At 45.0% G+C, this 22,581-nt stretch overlaps 2 protein-coding genes across 3 annotated transcripts in view; both read left to right on the top strand.

Moving 5' to 3' along the window:
* Positions 1-9,029, top strand: part of LOC132474654 (TRPM8 channel-associated factor homolog) — a 13,039-nt gene extending 4,010 nt beyond the window's left edge. The window contains exons 8-12 of the mRNA XM_060075459.1: positions 2,660-2,870; positions 4,187-4,423; positions 4,503-4,726; positions 6,851-6,964; positions 7,099-9,029. Coding sequence (XP_059931442.1) covers positions 2,660-2,870; positions 4,187-4,423; positions 4,503-4,726; positions 6,851-6,964; positions 7,099-7,341 — 1,029 coding nt within the window. The 3' untranslated portion in view covers positions 7,342-9,029. The remainder of the gene's footprint in view (positions 1-2,659; positions 2,871-4,186; positions 4,424-4,502; positions 4,727-6,850; positions 6,965-7,098) is intronic.
* The window catches only part of LOC132474655 (TRPM8 channel-associated factor homolog), a 27,175-nt gene extending 4,594 nt beyond the window's left edge, over positions 1-22,581 (top strand). The window contains exons 1-12 of one of the 2 annotated variants that reach the window (XM_060075462.1): positions 10,295-10,433; positions 11,175-11,851; positions 12,082-12,268; positions 12,677-12,974; positions 13,786-14,087; positions 19,379-19,550; positions 19,730-19,824; positions 20,156-20,369; positions 20,654-20,890; positions 21,500-21,723; positions 21,963-22,076; positions 22,273-22,581. In XM_060075462.1, the coding sequence (XP_059931445.1) occupies positions 11,205-11,851; positions 12,082-12,268; positions 12,677-12,974; positions 13,786-14,087; positions 19,379-19,550; positions 19,730-19,824; positions 20,156-20,369; positions 20,654-20,890; positions 21,500-21,723; positions 21,963-22,076; positions 22,273-22,515 (2,733 nt within the window). In that variant the 5' untranslated portion in view covers positions 10,295-10,433; positions 11,175-11,204 and the 3' untranslated portion in view covers positions 22,516-22,581. Of the gene's footprint in view, positions 1-10,294; positions 10,434-11,174; positions 11,852-12,081; positions 12,269-12,676; positions 12,975-13,785; positions 14,088-19,378; positions 19,551-19,729; positions 19,825-20,155; positions 20,370-20,653; positions 20,891-21,499; positions 21,724-21,962; positions 22,077-22,272 lie in introns of those variants that run through there. The other variant, XM_060075463.1, reaches the window with a different exon arrangement.

The following is a 22,581-nucleotide window of genomic DNA, read 5'->3' as shown; positions in this document are numbered from 1 at the left end:
GATTCTGCTTATCGATCCGATTCCTTATCGATTCTCTTATAGATTCCCATTGGGTGAGAAAATAAGTACAAATCTGTTCGTTTGTATTAGATCTCTTTAATATCTGATCTCAGAAGTGCGTCTAGTATTAGGAAATTGTGCATTTTCCAATCAATTGGTCTAGACAAAAAAATATATGCTTGGCTTTTTAAGCCCAAATGCCATCATTATGTGCCATAAAACTAAAAACCCAGACTGAAAACAGTCAAGTAAGAGCTTGTGCCTTTTGGAATGCTAACAGTGCTCATTTGCATTCAACTTGTAACAAAATTCAACTGACATTAAGTATTGATTAGACAGTGTGAAAACCCGCTACCCAAATGAGCCGGGTTCCACGGATAAACGTCACTTTGGTGTGCGGGATAAGTCATTGCAGGCATTTATTAACAATCAACTTAAATCAAACAACGTAGGAGACGCTGTCTCTAGGGCCTCCGTGGGCCTCTAGGCTCTCTCGCACCAGAGCGCTACCTCCTTCCTTGCTCTCCCGTGCCGTGCTTTCCAAATGTCAGTCCTTTCATATCTCCTCCTCGGCTTTCGGCCAGGTGTCACCCAATCACCCTGATTGGGGAGCCGAAAGGGCTGCTCTCGGCCGCCATCTGCTGGGTGACGGCGGTACACGCCGTCCAGGACCAACCCTCGGGCTGGTCCGAGCCGAGGCTTACGGGGCGGGATGCCACAACAGAGATTTATTAGATGGGCCTACCAAATAAACCGTTGGAACACACAAGACCGGAAACCATAGCAACGCCGGTAAACAAACCCCAAGAAGCCCAATCCCTATGAGAGCTCCCCACGCTACGGCCATCAGGAGGCGCACAGAGCTGTTGGCCGTGATATTATATATACAATTATATACTATTATATATAGAGCTCCGGGAGTCGCAAACTGCAACCATCACTTTCTCCTCCATGCTGCAGTTCACCCCGGACTGCACTGCACTGAGTTTGACGGTTGAACGCTGATTGGTTGTTACGTTACACATGTCACTCAGTTGTCACGCTGTTGAACAATTAAATTTTTTTTTTTTTACTTGACCCGGGCAAGCGGGCAACCGTTAGTGTCATTGGCTGAACATAAATTCAGGGCGACCTGGCATGGAGGGGGTACCTGGAGGTACCTCCTCAGAGAGTCAGGGGCAATGAGGGTACCCCACTGGTTGAATGTAGGTTTTTGTGTTTTCATGTATTTTAGCTTTTGTTTGCCTTCGCATGCAAACCGCAAATAAAAATGGTGCGAATGGCACGAATGGCACGCACAAATAGGAAACATTTGGAACATATATGTTCCAAATGTTTATTTTTTTGGTAACTGGGTAGAAAACCTAAAAGTGACAATTCATCAACTTCACAGATCAAGATGGATTAGTGCTTGTAATGAAGTCGCCGGCTACGATCGAACATTCTCCAGTGGATGTAAGTCCGTCAGGACTATTTTATACTTATATGTTGTATGTGCCTCTCGGCATAGTACTCAGACAATATTGCTCTTTGTATGATCGGAGGCCGATACAAATCTTGGATGGTTCATCTGAAAGGACTGAGATGTGCTCAGCATCTCCAACATTATAGATAAAACTGTGGAGTGATGTAAATGATGAGACAAGAGACAGAGATGGGTCGAGTCAGCTTTACTCTCCACTTCAAAATAAACAAGAGTTACTCGAACATGAGTTCTAACGAAACTGCCGAGAATCGGAACTGTCGTAAAACCGGAACTGTTTACCTTAAAGGTACAGTCCCTTGGTGAATGTCTACACAGCAGTTGTGGGTCACCACAAAACTACCATTTGCAAAAAACGGAGGGCTACGGAAAAAAGTCTGGAGTGAACTGAGGCCAGGTCATCGATTGGTAGTTTTGGCTATGTAAGGCTGGAGCAGGCTATTTAAATATGTTAAAGATTTGCGCGAGAATCTATATCTCTCCAGCAAAAAGTCATCTGATTTGCCAAGATGTCGAGCCGTGGTCTTATTAATCGCTCCCGGTGGATTGCACGTATAATTTGCGCTCCGATATCAGCAGTTCTCTCATCAAAAGGGCATGCCATTGTGAACACATGAAATCTGCGGTGAACACGGGTTTAAATACCCAAAACCGGGTTATGTTTCAAACTTAACCTGCGCAAAACCTGCTCCGACCAGGTTTGATTCAGAGCATGTTTCTATAGTAACTAACATACCGTGTTCATTTTGGAACGGATAGCCTAGGGTTACCGCAAACCCTGGGTTAACTTACCCGGTTATGTGATAAAACCGGCTTTGTGGAATACCCCACTGGAGTACTTTACACATAGTGTCAACATGGCTGCACTGTACAGAAAGGTTTCAGCATATGAGTGTGGATTCATTTGGTGTCTATTTGACCAAAAAGTAGTAGTAAAGACTTTTAATGTGCAGTCCTAAAAACTGTAGGGCAATGCTGCTTATTGTATGGTCTTAACAAGTCCTTACAGATATGCAAACATAATTCTTCAAAATTTGCATTTATTTGAATGTAATTTTTGTTACCCATCAATTGACATCAATATTATTCCAACGGGTTGTTTAGCAGCTCCCAGAGCTGTTTTATGCAACCCAGGCAATGGCATACGAATTGCCCTGACTCGCTCCCTGTTTGCAGGTCCAGATAGGATGTCAGACCGATCACCTCCGCCATGAGACCCTCAAGCGGGCCCCACGCGTCCACGAGCGCTTCCCTGTCACCTCGGAGATGATGCAGGTGTGGAACCTGTGGGGGGGGCTCCTGTACATGGTGACCCCGCCCAAGACGCAGGTGGGAGGTGCAGAGGTCATGGTGCAGGTGGCTGTTCCTTCCCCCTATTACAAATCTGGTGAGTACGTTTTTATCAAATGTGTCTCATGCGAGCGTTTGTTTTTGTGAAACACTTACAAATACAAGTACAAACGCATTATTGCTCTGGAACTTGATGACATTTTGAAAAGACGATGTTTACTATTGGGTTGACTATTCCACATTAAAAGTCTTTACCATTACTGTTTGGTCAAATAGACACCAAATTAATCCAAACTCGTATGCTGAAACCTTTCTGCAGCCATTTTGCCACTATGTGTAACGTACTCCAGGCAGGAGAGCAGAAATGCAGTCCATTTATGTAAAGAAGGCACTCTATCCAGACACAGAGGAATGTATGCTTGAGCATAATCTCAGTAAAGAAGAGGTTGTAATTAAAAGCAGATGTAATCGTTTTAGTGCCTCCATGACATTCATATATCCAAAGTACTACTGTGTGTAATTGAGCTCAGTAATCACTGCTCGCAATTGAAAAGGTTTCCCAACGACTGAGTGCACAACCTTTGCTGCATATAGATTTGATTATTCTTATGCAGATTCAACCACAATATTTTGGGCTGTGCTAGTTTATTATTCAGTGTGTTACACACAGTTACGGTAGGGTAGCGTGTGCTTAGGGTTAGGGTCAGTACTGACGTCACACAGAGGGGGCGATGTTGAGGGCTCATTAAGCCATAAGAAGGAACAGATGGCCCTGCGGGAGTTCAGCAGGTGACATTCGGAGTCTGAACTTTAGTCCGATGGACACACGCTGCTTGGCGACACTTTTATGAGAGAACCCTTCTGAGACATATATATACACGGTGATTAAACGATGGGACTTAAGGCGTGGGCTGGCCAGCGGGACAGAGGGTAGAGCCCACCGGGACATGGAGCCGGTGCGGATTGTTCGCGTGCTTTGGCTGTGGACCTTGGGTGAGTACCTCGCACCTAACCCCAGTGATAGGTAAGATTGCACTCACCCAGGGGAGGCTTAGGAACACACTACAAGTTCATCGCACCACGCAGGGACAGACGTTAGGTTACTGGCTGACTACCCAGAGGGATAACAAGCGCACTCTCGTAAACCAAGGAAAGGGCTTGGAGTGATGCTTCCTCATGCTTTTACTGCCGAGTGGGAACATGAGGAGACCAGCAGCCTCAGCTCTCCCAGGCTGCTGCTCAGGGAGATGACTCTCAGGTGTGGAGGGGGGAGGATGGGGGCTGATCTGTGATCTGCTGTCCGTTTGCGTGGGGTCGCTTAATGTCTGTGGGCCTGTGGTGAACGTAGATTCCATCGTGTTACTATGGAAACCCATGCATTTAGAAGGTCTCTAAGCCGACCATCTGCACCAGGTGTGACGACACCGGCCGACTGGGCCCTGATGCGCCAGTCCCCCGCACCCTGGGCAGAGCTGGAGTTTGAGAACATCATCTTCACCGTGCCGTCCGATGCCATCCGACACCTGGAGCGCCCTGATGAAGTGGCGGCTCTCTGGAATAGGATCATGCGGGGGATCGCAGACCTGGCAGCTGTTTCCCACAAATACCCGCGCAAGGAACGTTTTGTCGCCGATGTGCAGATTTCCCACGGTGAGTCGCCATTCTTTTCTTTTCTCCATCTTCCTCTGCCTTAGTGATGGATGAGTAATAGGTTCCTCTCTTCACCCAGGTTGGATGCATGCAGGCTATCCCATCATGATGTGCTCCTCTGTGGCCCCAGAACTGGTTAACCCAGAGGCCTCTGGACGCAAAAACCTCTGGGGCTTCATCCACGAGCTGGGGCACAACCAGCAGAGGGGCTGCTGGGAGTTCAAGCCGAACACCACAGAGTGCACGTGCAACCTGTGGTCGGTGTACGTGAATGAAGAGGTGCTGGGGATTAAAAGGGCAGAGGTAAAAAACGGACCTGGTTTTGTGTTAAATTCGGAGACAGGCAGTTTAAAGTATTTTGCTGTATTCAACTAACAATTATTTTTAAGTATGGAGAAATTCTACTCAAATGATTTGGCTTAACGGTGCAGTGTGAAGGATTTAGATTAATCTAGCAGGGCGGTTGCAGATTGCAACCAGAGCCGGCGCTGGCCGTTTCGGCGCCCTAGGCGACTCGAAATCAACTTGCGCCCTGGACAGGTCTTCCGAGCGGGGTGGGGGAGGGGGGGGGGGGGCGCCGGCCCTGATTGCAACCAACTGTGCACCCCCAATTTTGGTCGAATTAATTAGCTAAATTTAATTAGGTTTATTTGATAAAAATAAATAACCCTTCCAAGACAGGGCTCTCTAAGGTGGTATCTATTTCTTTTTTTTGAGTTACATCGATCTGTCCGTCCGTTTAAACACCCAGCCCAAATTGGTATATTTCCCATGCATTGCATCTTATTCAGACCCATGGTGCTCTGGTAACACTTATGTTTTCATCCAAGCACAACAGGCATTTCAGATTCAGATTCATCTTTATTGGCCAGGTTTGCGAACAAACGAGGAATTTGACTTCGGTCCCTTAGCTCTCTATGTACAACACTCAACATTTAACCTATTGTTAAAATATAAAAAAAGAAAAAAACACAAAACAGAAAACAGTACAAAAAAATAAATAATAATAAATATAAATAAACGGTTAAGTACACAGAATAACAATACAATAAATATTAACAGAGAGACTGCTTGGGGAAAGAAGCTGACTTTGTGTCGGCTGGTTTTGGCAAACAGTGCCCTGGCCCCTGTATCGCCTGCCCGAGGGAAGGAGGTTGAACATATTCTGACCAGGATGTGAGGGATCTAGGGCGATTCTTGTTGCCCTTTTCCTGACCCTGGACTGGTACAGGTCCTCAATGGTGGGAAGGTCAGCTGCAATGATCTTCTCCGCAGCCCGTATTGTCCGTTGCAGTCTGGCCCTGTCCCGTTTGGTGGCTGACCCAAACCAGACAGTGATCGAGGTGCAGATGACAGACTGGATTATGGCTGAGTAGAAGGTGGTCAGCAGCTCTTTAGGCAGATTAAACTTCCTTAGTTGTCGCAGGAAGTATAACCTCTGCTGGGCCTTTTTCTGGACAGAGTAAATGTGGGGACACCATTTTAGTTCCTGTGAAATGGTTGAACCCAGGAACCTAAAGGAATCGACAGTGGACACTGTGTCGTTCTGGATGGTGAGGGGGGGGAGTGGGGGGGGACTTCTCCGAAAGTCCACTGTCATCTCCACAGTCTTGTTGTGGTTTAACACCAGGTGGTGCTGACTGCACCATTGGACCAGCGCTTCCACCTCCTGTCTGTAAGCAGACTCATCACCATCCTGGATCAAACCAATGACGGTGGTGTCATCTGCAAACTTCAGGAGTTTTACGGATGGGTTCTTTGAGGTGCAGTCATTGGTGTAGATGGAGAAGAGCAGCGGGGAGAGGACACACCCCTGTGGGGCGCCAGTGCTGATGGACCGGGTTTTGGAAGAGATGCTCCCCAGTCTGACATGCTGCTGCCTGTCAATCAGGAAGCTGATGATCCACTGACAGGTGGTGACAGGCACTTCGAACTGGGTGAGCTTCTGATGAAGGATTTCAGGGACGAACGCCGAGCTGAAGTCCACAAACAGGATCCTGGCATACGTCCCTGGGTAGTCGAGGTGGTGCAGTATGTATTGCAGTCCCATGTTGACAGCATCATCCGCCGACCTGTTTGCCCTGTAGGCAAACTGCAGGGGGTCCAGCAGGGGACCTATAATGTCCTTTAGGTGGCTCAACACCAGTCTCTCAAAGGATTTCATGACCACAGACGTCAGGGCGACAGGCCTGTAGTCATTTAGTCCTGTGATGGAGGTTTTTTTGGGGACTGGAATGATGGTGGAGCATTTAACAGGTTAACATTTACACAGGTGTCCGAGATTGTTAACCCTCTCGGACTCGGACAGCAACTTAACCGGTTTGTGGGTTAGAAAGGGAGGATCCGCACCCTATGAGGATATAAAGGGCTTATTCTATGGTACCGAAAACACAACCATTCAGATTTTCTCTGTTGCGTACCTTGCAGGCACATCCGGCTTTGAAGCCTGAATCTCGGTTGTCTCGCCAAGAGGAGTACGTCAAGAGTGGCAGAAACCTTGCGAGCTGGACTATGTGGGTGGCCTTGGAAACGTACCTACAGGTGAGAGATTTAAAAATAGTTCATTATTATTTTACACAAAACTCAAGCTTTTGATTAGTTACCAAATTAGGACTCACTCACCCCTACATACGGTCTTCCCTCCCTCTATATTTCCCTTGCTCTCACTACCTCAGCTCCAGGAGGCGTTCGGCTGGGCAGCCTTTAAGAAAGTGTTCGCCGCCTACCACGACATGAGCGACGTGCCCGGGGACAACAAGGGCAAGATGAACCTGTACACCAAGACCTTCTCCATGGCCGTGGAGCACAACCTGTGTGCCTTCTTCAAGGCCTGGGGCTGGCCCATAGAGGCCGCCACTGAGGAGGAGCTGTCCAAGCTACCTCCGTGGACCAACCACCCCATGGCTCGCTATCAGTGAACCTTCCTATTGCTTCTGAAGAAGAGACGGATGGAAAGCTATGTTGTGGGACTCAAAGGCTTCTATTCATTTCCTTTTTAAGTGCTATTGCACTAGTTGTGGTTGGTTAGATTGCACTTTATATATTTTACGCAGATTTAGTGAGCTAAACTAGATGTCTTACTTATGAAGTACTTAAGCTCAGTTGTGTCTAAAAAAATCGAATTCTGTTATTTTTCATGGGCGAAATACATTGGCCTTTGTGTCTTTGGAAGTATGTTATTAGCAATTTTAAAACAATTTGTCATGTTCTTAAACATGGGATCAGAATTTTACATCGTTATGAATTATGTGACCCACAAAATTATCCAAATTGATATTTGACGGCATGGTTCTTAAGAAATGAAGGGTGTTTTTTCCTCAGAAGGAAGGTCAATCTTTTTAAATGTATCTGTATTGGAATATGTGTATTTTTTTCTTTGTTTTCCTATCAATTATTACATTTTACTGTGGGCCTTATGATGTGAAACTGAATCTTTAACACAATAAGACAAATTCACCTAATGTTTCTGTCAGTTCATCGAATTGCCTCAGGAAGAGGGTTTGTTCCATTATTTAGTAGTGAGATTAAGAAGTGCATTAATATATTAGCTACTAATTGTAAACAGTTTCTCTTTAGGACCATTGACCCTCTCTAAGCAAAAGGCAGCCTTCGTTAACGTGCATACCGGTCGACTTTGCATCTCAAGCCATTGTCGCTTATGGTCGTTCAGACAGTGGAGCGCCCCAACTGATCAAAGGAGGAAGCTCTGCCTCCAAATGTTGAGGTATTTTCGTGTATGCGACATGGTTGTTGGGCCATTGTCAAAAACCACACAGGTCAAAATACAGAGAAAAGATACAGTGCTATGAAGGAGAACAGAGAGAGTGGGGATGATGGAAAAATATGAACGCCTAGAGCAAAACCAGAATAATCGTAATCGAAAAACAATTTACATAAAAAAAACATTAGATTGAGAAAAGCATGTTGCATAAAACCTGGGCTAGGGGTATGAGCCAGTCAAGGAACTAGTAGAAAGGACAAGCTGGACAGCTATGGGAGAGGAATGCATTTGGATGTGGCAAGTCAGATGCCTCAAAATCCCAGAGCAGTCATATTAATTTCCTGATAATCTTTGGCACCTTTGGCGGCTTATCCTTTGGTAACGGATGAGTTTTAGGCCCTAAGACCGTGCTATAAATTAAGCAAACTTCAGAACTCCCAGTCCAAATCTATGGGAGACTTTCTATAAAACATCTCATCTGTCCCCGTACCCGTCGCTATGGGCGGGCCAGTGGGGGCCAGGCCCTTTCACGCCCTTTCCGGTAGAGCCCATGGGACCTATGAAATCGAAAAATATGAGTGGGTTTCAATGGAGAGAAAGTAATTATTTTCTGGTCCGAGTCTTTATATTTCCCGGATTACACATATGTTTTTTGTGGATTTAAATGATAATTTTTCATGCAAAGAAAACTAAACATTTTATATTCCCTGTAACCCTTAGGGCTGGAATGTAGAGAAGGCTGATGTTCTAATCCAGGTGGATCTAGTCCTGTGTTCTGAGTCCCAGGCTGTTCTAGCTGTTCCTTTTTGTTCTGACCACAAGACTGTTCTAATCTATCTGGTTCTAACTGTCATTTGAATGTTAATTAAAACATTTTGAATTATACTATGTTGTATTTGATTTTGTTCAGAGTTAGATAAAACAACGCCGATGTGCAGATTTCCCACGGTGAGTCGCCATTCTTTTCTTTTCTCTATCTTCCTCTGCCTTAGTGATGGATGATAGGTTCCTCTCTTCACCCAGGTTGGATGCATGCAGGCTATCCCATCATGATGTGCTCCTCTGTGGCAGAACTGGTTAACCCAGAGGCCTCTGGACGCAAAAACCTCTGGGGCTTCATCCACGAGCTGGGGCACAACCAGCAGAGGGGCTGCTGGGAGTTCAAGCCGAACTCCCAGCAGCAACAACTGAACAACTGTTTTCTTTTTATCTAAACAGTTGTTCAAGTGTTTAGATAAAAAGAAAAGTGCTCAATTGACCATACCCATGAGTCTGTTACTAGTCCGAAATTAGTTCTGGAATGTGTGGTTGTCAAGCTAGCTGTCAGGATTCAAACTGTTGCAACATGTGTTGTTATGGTCGTTTCAGAGTGGAAACAGTAAGTGGATCAGTTTACCCCCAGCTGATTCACTTTACCCCCTTGCTTTCTCTGGTCTGAATCAGTTTACCCCTAAAATGGAGTAAACTGAGAGACCACTTTTTAAAAAACAATCATATTTCCACTGCCCTTCGACCTGAATATATTCTAATAATTTCCATTGCTAGGAAACATTTTTACTGATATGTCATTTTAGCTCGCTTAGAGGTGAACCAATGTAAAAAAAAATCTCACTTTACCCCACTCTCCCCTACTGTGTCCTTTCATTCGCTTGTGCATTTGCATGTAAAGTCCATGCAAATTTCGTCAAACCATTTTTTGTTGATAATTAGGCTAACTGTCTTTGATATAGGCGGACAAACTGTCTAGCATATTATTTTCGATTCAAACCAGGATTCTGCGCGCTGCAGTTTAATCAAATTTAACAAGTTTACTCGGCAACCAATGCATGCACAACCAAAGTGATGCAATTTCACCGTTCATTTATTCTATTTAATTTAAGTTACAGTTTGCATATTTAATATTAAAAGAATAACTAAAAGGTTTTTGTTTTTTTTAGACAAAAACCCCTCCTACCACATATTTTAATATCTGTGTTAGGAGGGGCATTAATGACCGCTAGCGCCGACTCTAGCATTTTCTGATAGGGTGACATGATTTGATAGAATTTTCTATCGAGTCGCCCTACGGTAGCAAAATCTGACAAGGGAGCAGAAATTGGCAGAACACCGGTTAAACAAAAACGCAGCTATACTTTTCTTCAGTCCAATGCGTTTAGCTCCTCCCAGGACCCCCGCCCAACCTCTGTGTGCCTCTTCTACTACTCTTCTACTATACACAGCTCGTTAGGCTGTGGGCTTTAACAATCCACCGACAACTTTTTCGGAAGATCCACCGACAGTTGCTATTTGGTAATGTCTGTTTTATCTTTAACGTATGAATGTCGATTTTAGAACTGTAATTTTAGCTTTAGGCCTAGGTAGGCCTACTATACGTTTTTAAATTATGATATTTTCTCAGGCAAGATAATTTAGCGGAATTTGTGAAGCCTACGTCAAAGATCAATGATATTTTGTATATTGCGTAATCTAATTGGATTTGATAGGCAATTAGACTTTTATATGATGAGATAGGACGCGCGGGTCAATCAGCATTGCACATTTCCTATCCCAACGCATTGGTATTTGCGGCAGCAAATGTAACCTGTTTTAAAATGTCCTATTCCAAGTGTTTCTGACGGGTTTATTGTGTCCCTGACAATTAGGCCTACGCTTCAAGGGTTTCGCCAAACGCCCCTAGAGACTATTCTATAGAGGGCAAGATTCCTTCACGTCTTCATTACGGGTTTAAGACACATTTGTTACCCAGCAACATTGTCGGTTTTTCGGTATTTTTTTATGACATTTATTATGAACACCAAACACTTTCAAATAGCCTATAAAGGACAGCTCAACTGCTGTGAAAAATATTGTAAAAATATATGTAAAATATGGCATTCTTTAAAAATACCATTATACTGGAAATGTAACCACAGCATCCTTCTAAAAGTGGTTTTCACATAGCAGCTCACAACATTTTATTATCTAGATTATATTACACTTCAAGACTCCTAAATCCTCCCTGAAAGTTATCCTATATCCTGTCCCTATCAGCCGGATTCAGAGCCTCACTCAACCTAAACCATGGCCAGCCCACAAATTGGATTTGACAACCAGCGGGCCTATTCCTGTCTCATGAGAGGACTGCAGGAGCTGGACTTGAGGGGCAATGCCACCCCTGGCTCATTGCACCTAATAGGAGACCACGCCTTCCCTCTGGCCATGAACGCCCAAGGCCAGGTGCTGATGGCTGCCTCCCTCTTTGGACGTGGACGCATGGTAGTCCTGGGTCACGAGAGCTACCTTACCGCCTTGCCCGCCCTGGTGGATAACGCCCTCACCTGGCTCAGAGGGGATGGATCTGAAAACCCCCTGGTTGGTATTCACCAGAGCTGCAAGCCAGTGGCGGATAACCTTGGTGAAACCATTTTCCACGGCCAGGTGGTGGAAGGCTTCCTCCAAGACCTGGGGGTGGGGGTGTATGTGGTGGATGCCTACAGCATGGCTCCTGATGTGAAGTCCCTGGTGGAGTTTCTGAAAGCTGGAGGGGGGCTGTTGATCGCAGGGCAGGCCTGGTCCTGGGCTGGACAACACCCCAAGCAAGACGTTCTGAAGGCCTTCCCAGGTAACCAGGTGTCCAGCGTGGCGGGGATCTACTTCTCTGAGCACCATTCAGAGGGCGGCTGTCTTTCTATTTTCCCACCAATTCCTTGCGGTTGGAATCCAGATCCGTGAGTAGATGCGACTGAAAAAGGAAATTCTAACACAAAAAGGTCTCAAACAGTCACATAGCAAAACCCTTTCTAAATTACAAAAGACAGCAGTAACATTTTGATAGAAGATTTATTTATATATAATATTCATATATATATATATATATGTATATATATATATATATATATATATATATATGTGTTGGTGCCATTAGGTCATTAGTCCTTCCCCTCCTCTCTAACTGCAGGATTAACTTTGCGGACGACTTGGCATTTCTCCTGGAGGGCGTGTCTGGGTTCAGGTTAAAGAAAGAGTGTTCAGAGATTCAGGTCCATGGCCATCTTGCCTTTCCGATATTCCCCTTCTTAGCGGGGGCATACTATGGCAGGGGTCGAGTCCTATGTGTCACTCACGAAGGATTGTTTGAACAACAGGTTGGTTTGAAATTTAAGCTGTTATCACATGTATATGATTTCAAAAGAGAAAAGGTCGCACAAAGTTTACCATTTTAGTTGACAAGAATACAAGAAAATTAAAAAAAAAAGAAAATCTTGATTTTCCTTCAAGTACAATGAAATTGTAAAAGTAAAATATGACACAAACATATACATATACAAATATTCTCAAAGTAACACATTCCTGCATGAAGTTTCCACTCAGTGTCGTAAATTGTTCAGACGCAGCGATCCGCCTACCGGCCTAGAGGCTGGTCTCCCTGCTTAGTAATGTGTCCAGGGCACAAGTGAAGCCAGCCACATTACTGAGTGCCTAAGATACGCAGACCTCCATCATCTGTGGATGGAACCTTTAACAAAGACAACAATTTGTGTTGTACTCCACAGGAGTTGGTTCCTTTATGGCACAATGCCCTCCGATGGTTGGACCAGGGCAGGAGAGGCGTAGTTGGAGTCCACCCGTCAATGACTGATCTCCCCCCCCTGTACGGCCCGTCAGGGCTGAGCTGTCGGAATACAGACTTCACTGATGACCTGAGTGTGTTTGTGTCCACGGCATACTGTGATGAGAAGGCAGAGGAGATGCAGGACTTTGTGATGGAAGGGGGAGGTCTGCTCATTGGAGGGCATGCCTGGTACTGGTGCTATTGTTACCCAGAGCTCAACCTGCCGACTGACTTCGCAGGTACAACAACAATATCCTCAGTGTTCACTGGAATGTCCTCCTTGGTGAAGGATGTTTACAAAAGGAAGGGTGTCAGCCTTGTGTTATCTATCGGTAAACCTGTTGGAACTTGTGAAAGACTTCAGTGAATGCATTTACAGCCCTAAGCCGTGGAAAGATATGATCTCACCTATGGGAGGCTCACGTTTGGGGAACGCTATAGGCCCTATGGTATATTTATTGCGCTAGGGGAGCCATAGCTGCTGGACCCAAGAGCAGAACACAGAGACAGGACAGGAGTTGGAGTGAAGGTGAACAGGTTTATTTGGTATAACCAGGAGTGAGACAGCGGGCAGGTTGGAGAGTGTGCCCCATTAGGTTGGAGGGAGTGAAGCAGGCAGGCTGGAGGTGTAGATCCAAAAAACTAAAGGCACAAGAAAACAAAGGTGAGGCACGAGATTTCAGCAGGAGAAACAACAACTAAAAAGTGTATATACTGGAGCCAGGTACAAATAACTACCACGTTATATCGAAGTAGGATTTGGTGACGACTAGGTGTATTTGAAGGGGAGTTGATGAGCTGATGCAGGCCAGGTGTGAGCAGTGGAGAGTGGCAGGCAAAGCACAGAGACAGACAGTGGGTGTGGCCGACACAGGGGGCGAACACACAGCACCACAACTGTGGCCATGACAATCAGCTTCTAATCTATGGTGTCAACAAGCATCAATACCTTTTTTAACCACTATAAGATTTGATGATGAAATTCCTGCAAAATTTTAGAAAGTTATTTGATTGTTCTTCCTTTTGGTGACTGCTCTTCCCCTACTCTAGGGAACCGCATACTGAGCAAGATGGGCCTGAATGTGTTGGGTTCCACCGTCCCAAAGGAATTCTACGAGGCTCCCGACCCCGACAAGGCCTTCATAGACCAGTACCACTTCCAGCACATGGTGTCCCGCTTCAGCAGACACCTGCTCTCCGGAGAGACTCTCACTGCGAAGGAGGAGGGCTTCCTGGCGCGGCTGCGTCGGGACTGTGCTTCCTACCTGTTGATGGAGGCCAACGAGTCGGCGTCGTACACACAAGTCGTGTCCGACCTCACTGCCATTGTCAAAAAGGCAGGGATCCCACAGGTAAAGGCATGCATCAGTAAGGAGGAGGGAAAAGGGGATAAAGAAAACCTACAGGTTTCCTTTCTTCCGGGTCCAGAGCAACACTGTGAAACCAAGGAGGAGCCAGGCACCACGGACACGTTTAATCACTTTATTCCTGAACCAATCTAGACATTCTAATATTTTTAATAACTAAAATATGAATTTAAAATAAATCCACCTCGCCCCTTAAAGGCAAAAGTATTTATTTAGCCGCTTATGCATACTTAATAGCCGCGGCTATGGGTATGCAAACCGAGCCCCTCCCTCTTTCTTGCTTGACCACTAAGTTTGAAGGCTTTGAAACCAATCAGTGAAGATTGGTTTCAGTGCCTGCCATGTTGTCTTTACTAGTTTCACTACAATGTAATGACCAAAACTAGCTAGAAGATAATACATTGTGTCTAGTACAGTGTTATATTTATCTATGTTAGGCTATATATTGAGATGGCAGTGTGTGAGATACCCGTCAATTTTCGGTGGTGTCCTCATCCCCCGATTGTTGCGCAATACTGATCTAAATGTTCTCAATATGCAGTAGGCCATAACATTACAATATTTCATGGATGCAAGCCAAGACAATCAGTCTATATGTATAACCTACATGACAACACACACACACACACGCACGCACACACTTAACAATTATCAGTCCCTCCAGAAAAACGCAATTATGCGATCGCATAATTCAACGCATAATCAGCCAAAGTCCGCATATTTATGCGGGGGCCGCATTTTTTCAAATATGCCGCACTTTCACTGCATAAATTGCCTTTTTCCGCGCAAAATATTGCTTGCATGATTTCATAATCCCCGCATTTTCATTGCAAAAAAGTCACATATATTTTAGCAGAAAGTTGAAAAATGTTGCGTTTACTTCACACAAGAGCAGCCATTTCCCCCTGTTATCATGGGAACGTTATGAAGTGACGTAATTACGCGACGTGGCATCATCGTAAAGCTGCATTTTTTGCTAATTCACACATTTTTTCACAAGATCCCGCAATTTCATTGCATAAAATTGCATAAACATCGCATATTTCATCAAATTTTTTTAGAAAACGTGACGCATAATCAAGGATTTTTGGCCGCAACAATCACAAAAAAACGCCACATTTTTCCGGAGGGACTGAATTATTGATAATCCCATATAGAGTAGGCCTATTCGTAAAAAACATGCTGTAGATGGTTGGTTAAATAATATCATATCAGTCATACTGCAGGCTCTCATTTGCAAGTGCACTGATTGTGTGCCCGTCTCCGATAGGCCATATACCTGACATTTATTCAGTTGATTGCTCTTCTAAATACGCCAGATTGGTGCCAATTATGGTCGTGTTTGCATTGTAATGCACAACTTTGCCTCTCCTGGTTATAAAACAACCTGCATCCAAAGAACTTTAGCCAATGCAGCCTCCTATGTCAGTGTTGCTTTACGAATAAGGTATCGGATTATCAAAAATAGTTAAGTGTGTGCGTGCGTGTGTGTTGTCATGTAGGCTATAGATATAGATTGATTGTCTTGGCTTGCATCCATGAAATATTGTAATGTTATGGCCTAGGCTACAGCACATTGAGAACATTTAGATCGGTATTGAGCAACAATCTGGGGTTGAGAACCCAACCCCCCCCAAATATTGACGTGTATTTTGCACACTGAAGAAAATCATGCAATATAAAGCACAGAAAATAAGGTTTAAATACACCAACAACAAATCATACTTCTGCTGTGCACCACATGCTGTCTGACCCATATACATATTGGGCTACCCCCTCACTGGGGGAGGTTATCAGTTAACAGTTGCTGTTTTGGTAACAATTGATATATTGAGAAGTCACTCAATCCTCGCTGGCCCTTAGACAACTCATCAGCTAGTCTAACACATAGAATAATAATAGTTATAATAATACAACTCCTGATCTGTATCTTGTATTATGAGTTTAAACTAGTGCTGTAAAGCGATTAAAATATTTAATCGCGATTAATCACATTAATGTCATAGTTAAGATTCGATTTTGTGCTGCTAGCCTTTTAGTGAGATCAGAGAGTGTTGGGAAGGACAGTAAGAAGAGAGACCCGCAGTGAATTCAACCCGGTCCACTTGACATCGGGTAGGTGCATGACAGTGGTAGGCCTACCGTAAACCTTCAATAGCCCAGGCTTTTATTTGTTTCAATCAATGAACTTTCGAACAAAACTCTTGCTCAGCAAAGATGGGAAATACATAACATTTATTATTTAAACCAGTGTGAACATCCTACCATACGTAGGCCTATACACATTACCAGGCTATCGAATAACGCCTACACACACACATACACGCACACAAACGGGGGCGGAGTGGTGATCGGGAGAGTCGGGAGAATTCCCAGTGGGCCGTTAACGTTTCGGGGCTGTCGGGCTAAATACTGCTGGATAACAATACTGCGTTGATAAAAAGTTCCTTGCAGCGCCGTCCGTCAGCCTGAGCTGTGCGCCCGCAACCTCTCACTCACTCAACAGACGCAACACTCACAAACTGTCAACATCGCAACCAAGTCGATTTTGTCTAGAGGGGAGTAACTGTGGGCCTTGAGGTGGGCCTTGAACTGCGATTGTTCAGAGAGACGTAACAGCTGATGACAACATTGAACTCTCGTGCAGGGCCCCGTTTTCCCGATAACGATGGATCCACGCTCGTACGATCATTCTCACGATGGATCGCAAGATCCATAGTAGATTTCTTTGGAGCGCTTCCCGAAACTCATCTTAACATGAACGCGCGTTCACTAGGATTGTAACTGTCTACTGACACGGTGCTGAAATGGGCTCCGTAGGAGGAGGAGACGCAGGAATGTGGCAGGAAAATGGGGTTAAAAAGTGTTGAAATATCTCCCCATCAAGGGCAACAGCAGAGTAGCTTATGAAAAGAATAGACTGCAATAATATGAATGGTCAAGATATTAAAACACAATTGATTAGGCCAGGGCTGATATCCGTCCTAATCCTGAATGTACTGTGCATACATTTTTTTACGACATTTTCCCCCCTGAAATAATTCCACATTACAAAAATCAAAAGTAGCTTGTGTGACAAGCATTTATCTTAATGTGCTGATTTCTGAAACATGCTTTCCGCAGCTAAGAGAGCCGACTTTATCAGATTCCGCATAAGGTTTCATTGATTGGTGCGCCTTCTCTCGTCTAGAATATTTGTAGACATTAAATATGCAACGTTCCATTCATTCATTATCATTCAAACGCAGAGGCTAGGCATTGACACACGGCTATTGCTGACCCGATTCGGAGAGCTTGGTCTAGATCCTGGCCTGCCCATATTGTTGGGCAGATGGCTATAGCCTAGGTCTTTTTACACTGCCAAGCCGGTTCGGTCGCAGCTTGGCACGCCCGGCGATTTCCCCTTCTTATCTCAAGTTTCCTGTGTAAAACCGAAGGGGTCAAATGCCCCCGTTCGTCAATGCACAGGCTTTCTTGGTTCACTGGAGAAGGAGTCTAGACATATTTAGAATAAATTGTATTATTGCACTCCCGAATTTTTTAATTTTTTTATCAATTACTGGCTAGAAACGGTCCAATAAATAGTGAACTTCATCACAGCCTCACCGAAGCGCCTACAATCGCAACAAAAAATGCCTGCAGAAATTCTCCGACACCCGCTGGTCTCAGCATGATTCATGTCTACAGTAGCCTATGTCTTCTGTCATTGATCAATATGAGGACATTCTAACCACTATGGTTGAATTAAAATCAGAGGGAGACAGCAAGTGCAGCTCGAAAGCGACCTCCCACAAAAGAGAAATGGAATCATTTGATTTTATCATAAGCCTTGTGACGTGGCGTTTGATCGGTACATTTCGGCTGCGCATGTATTTTTGGAATTTTTAATTAATGCAATTATTATGTTGTTGTTGACTTCTAACATGCCTCTATCTTTGCTGTTTAAATCTAACAGTAGTCTATGAGTTATATATCGGCGGTAACCACTGTTTTCGGTTGCGAAATTGCGCCAGCTGGGCATTCCGTGGTATTGCATGTGTTGTAATAAAACACATCCAATACACGGAATGTCCGCTGGTAACGCCACTGAGGCAATAGTAGGCTAACGATGCTCTTAGCATCCTACGAGTACCCGTGGAGTCCTCGTTAGCTACGAGCGTTTTCACAACGTTCGTTACCAACGATTCTTTCGGGAAACGGTGTGACTTCACGATCCACTTAGGCTAACGATGCTTTCGGGAAACGGGGCCCGGGCTCGAACAGAGTGACACACAAACACACACACACACTTTTAAGGAATTTTTCACCCGCTCCGTATCCTTGATTGCCCCAAAAAGTTTGTGCGGCGTGCTTGTTGTTTGTTTCCGGTGTAGATCCGGTGTAAGTGCCATATTGGCTCGGCTACCAGATCGGCTAGGGGTCCGTCGTCTGCTGATTACGTTACACAATATCATTGGCTGTACGCTTGAATGGGCGTAGGCTACATTGTGATTGGCTGCTAAGGGACCGTTGTGATTGGCTGTTTTGTGCCGTAGCTCTGGCTGTCGTCATAGCAACCTCAGCGAGCACATGTGTGAGCGCGAGTAGGTCTGTCTAGTTTCGGTTTGTGTTGCCAGATTGGGCATATTCCCGTTTTTTCAGCCTAACGTGATTCAAAGTAGCCAAATCAGGCTGAAAATGTGCCCAATCTGGCAACACGGACAGCTTATCTTAACAGCCAAGATGATTCCGAGGGATGTTTTGTTTTTAGAAGAAAACTATCCATACAGATAGGTTGGGAATGGTCTATGTTCAAAATGAAAGATCATTACAGGCTCTTTAATTTAAGCCATAAAAGACCTTATTGCTGTAGATAGCGTATTGTGTGACGTAATCAGCAGACGACGGACCCCGAGCCGATCTGGTAGCCGAGCCAATATGGTACTTACACCGGTATGGGGTTGTCGTTTTTCTAACGTGACTAGTTGTGAAAAAACTACGCCGTTAAAATTGGTTTGCGTTAACGCCGTTAATAACGCGTTAAACTTGCAGCACTAGTTTAAACACAATAATTGTTATAAAAGTGCAGCACAGTGCGATGGGTGAAAAATGGCATAAAAAATAATGAAATATATTTCTCACGAGTGCCTCTATTTATAGTTATATTTCACATTATTAGGTCATGAATCATACTTTTGCACAATATTTATACTTTCTCTTAATTGAATATGAGGAGTCAGCCCCCTAACATTTCAATTCGCTGTGAAACGAATTTGAATCTCCCGTGGTCTATTCAGGTGTCTCTGAACTGCCTGGTTAGCAGTGAGAAGGACCGTCTGCTGCTGACCATCGGGACAGAGCTCTATCGGTGTTTGGACCCCGACACGCTCCTGCCTTACCTGATCAAGGACATCCCTAGCATGCCCATTGTCCGACACCATCAGCTGAACGTCAACGCAAACACAGCAGGTTCTATTTTTCTCACAACTTGAAAGTGGGGCATTCTGCTTCTGATGAGTTTTTCTATTCTGGGAAGTGAAAAACTGTTTCATCATGTTTGTGTGTGTGTGTGTGTGTGTGTGTGTGTGTGTGTGTGTGTGTGTGTGTGTGTGTGTGTGTGTGTGTGTGTGTGTGCGTGCGTGTATTAGGTGAAGAGGAGTGGATTAGTACTGGAGTGTACCTCACTCCAGGTATGAAGACCTACATATCTCTACCAGCACAGATTGTAAACAAAGGATGGAAGGTGCATGATAATTCTTTGAAAAGCTTCATATTTATGGTCAATTTATTCGTCAAACCTCCCATGACAAAAATATCTTGAGTACATGTTGAGAGTTTGGGTGTATCGGGAATGCGCATCAGCCTTCAAGTCATGCACATTCTCAAATTCTCAAACTCAAATGCACATTCCAAAACAAGAAGATAAGCCTCAGGACCTAGTTTGTATAATAACAATGATCATGTACTGCCTTCGTGTTCTATGTTTGTATAAGTCTAAGCAAATATCTGCATGTTTTGACTTTTTTGTTTTGTTAAACACCCTCTTGACCATCTTGTCTTTCTGGTTGAACCAGGTGCAGATTGGCTGTCAAACGGACGCTCTGGATCACTTGAAGGAACTGAGGAGAGCCCCATGTGTTCACAAGACCTTCAGAATCACAACTCCCATGATGCAGGTGTGGAACCTGTGGGGGGGGCTCCTCTACCTTGTGGCCCCGCCCAACACTCAGGTGGAGGGGCTGAAGATCACAGTGGAAAGGGCGGTTCTTGCACCTTACTTTATGTCTGGTGAGTTCCTCTAAGATCATTGATTATCAATAAAGGTGCAACTAGCTACCAATTAACTAAATAATTGACTGCATGGGATATATCTGATTAATGCATTGTGGAGGTTGCATCTTTCATAGTCATATGTTCAATTTCACTTGTTCCCTCATTCCTTTTACCTGACTTTGGACTCCTGTAGACTATTGTAACGCCCTGAATAGTGCACTACATATAGAGAACAAGTGGGCGATGGTGCCATACGTACACTGTCACAGTGTCTGAATATAATGTCCTGTTTTTCCCAGGCGTGACAACCATTGCTGAGTGGGCGGTGCTTCGCACTAGCCCCGCCCCCTGGGCAGAGCTGGAGTTTGACAACGTCATCTTCACCATACCATCCAGCGCCATTCGAGACCTGGAGCGCCCCGATAAGGTGGCGGCGCTCTGGGATGACATCATGAAGAGTGTTGCTGACCTGGCAGTTGTTTCGCATACATTCCCACGCAAAGAACGCTTTGTCGCAGATGTGCAGATTTCCCACGGTAACACTGCTTCCGTTCCTACTGCTCCTTTGGATGAACATGAACACACATCTCAGGTTATTCTTTCCCCCTACAGTTTCTTTCCTAAAGCCCAAATCACACTTCTCCATCGAGCCCAGAGGCAAAGATCTGTGTTGCTACTCTGAGTTTAGCAACTCACCCTTCTCTGAGCAGGCTGGTGGCAATTAATCGCTGTGCGGTCAAGACAGGAACACACGCACAGTATTTAATATTGTATCCGACAGCCTGACTAGTATATTAACCCAAATTAAAACCCTGTGTCTTCATTTGCTGGCGAGGCACAAACCACTTTTCAGCAGCACATTTGAATGATTTACGTTCTATCACATGGATAGATAGCTTTTTCTAAATACTTTCAATGGAACAGAACCTTCTAAGTTTGCCGATTTGCCGATCAGTTTGGGTACATTTACGGTTGGAAATGCTGTACTGCCCCCTTGTTTCACATGGTGGACATGTGTAAACACAGGTCGCTCTGCCTGTATTTACACATCCACTGTACTCCGAGACACCGCGTGGATCTCTGCGATCGTGAGACGAGCAGAAGAGGGAATGCAGCGTCACCCTCCCTCTGTTTTGTGTTGCCAGGTTTTATGCACGCAGGCTATCCCATCATGATGCTGTCCTCTGTGGTCCCTGAGCTGATGGACTGGGAGGGAGCGAGAACCCGGGGCCTCTGGGGCTTCATCCACGAGCTGGGCCACAACCAGCAGAGGGGCTGCTGGGAGTTCAGGCCGAACACCACAGAGTGCACGTGCAACCTGTGGTCGGTGTACGTGCACGAAGAGGTGCTGGGGATTAACAGGGAACAGGTAAATAACATTAGCAATGACTTGAAATATGAAATATTGATAAATAGGATTTGGTTTAAAAAGTCGAGCTTAGATAGCTGTCAGAGTCAATTCCTTTTTTAAAGGAAATTAAACAAAACAATTCACAGGCTATAGGGTCCGGTTGAAATGTCCCCTTAAAACCCTACGAGGCTTACAATAAATCCAATGATGGTTTATACATATTAGTTGTCACAGGGTAGATGCTGTGTTGCATGCAGGCACATCCTGCTTTGCAGTCCAAATCTCGGGCATCTCGTCCAGAGGACTACGTCAAGGGAGGCAAGGACCTTGACAACTGGAATACATGGACGGCTTTGGAAACATACCTACAGGTTAGAGAGGATTTTTCTGATTATCGTATAGGTACCTGTGCTTTTTGAAAAAGTTTCAGTGGTAAGCCTTTACATAAGCGATACATTTAAATGTATACTTCATATCCAGTTTACTTTAAACCAGTGGTCAAGGACTCACTGGCCCCTACATACGGTCTTCCCTCCCCCTATGTGTCACTTACTCTAACCACCTCAGCTCCAGGAGGCGTTCGGCTGGGCAGCCTTTAAGAAAGTTTTCGCCGCCTACCACGACATGAGCGACGTGCCCGGGGACAACGAGGGAAAGATGAACCTGTACACCAAGACCTTCTCCATGGCCGTGGAGCACAACCTGTGTGCCTTCTTCAAGGCCTGGGGCTGGCCCATAGAGGCCGCCACTGAGGAGGAGCTGTCCAAGCTACCTACGTGGACCAACCACCCCATGGTCCTCTATGGATAAAAGGAATAGAAGGTGGTGTCTTTTTTCTAAAGGGATGGACCCTTTTCATAGAGCTCTCATTGTAGG

This window comes from Gadus macrocephalus, chromosome 16 (genome assembly GCF_031168955.1).
Source record: "Gadus macrocephalus chromosome 16, ASM3116895v1".
In the NCBI taxonomy this organism is placed as follows: Eukaryota; Metazoa; Chordata; class Actinopteri; order Gadiformes; family Gadidae; genus Gadus; species Gadus macrocephalus.
This window is presented reverse-complemented; position numbering and strand designations above follow the sequence as displayed.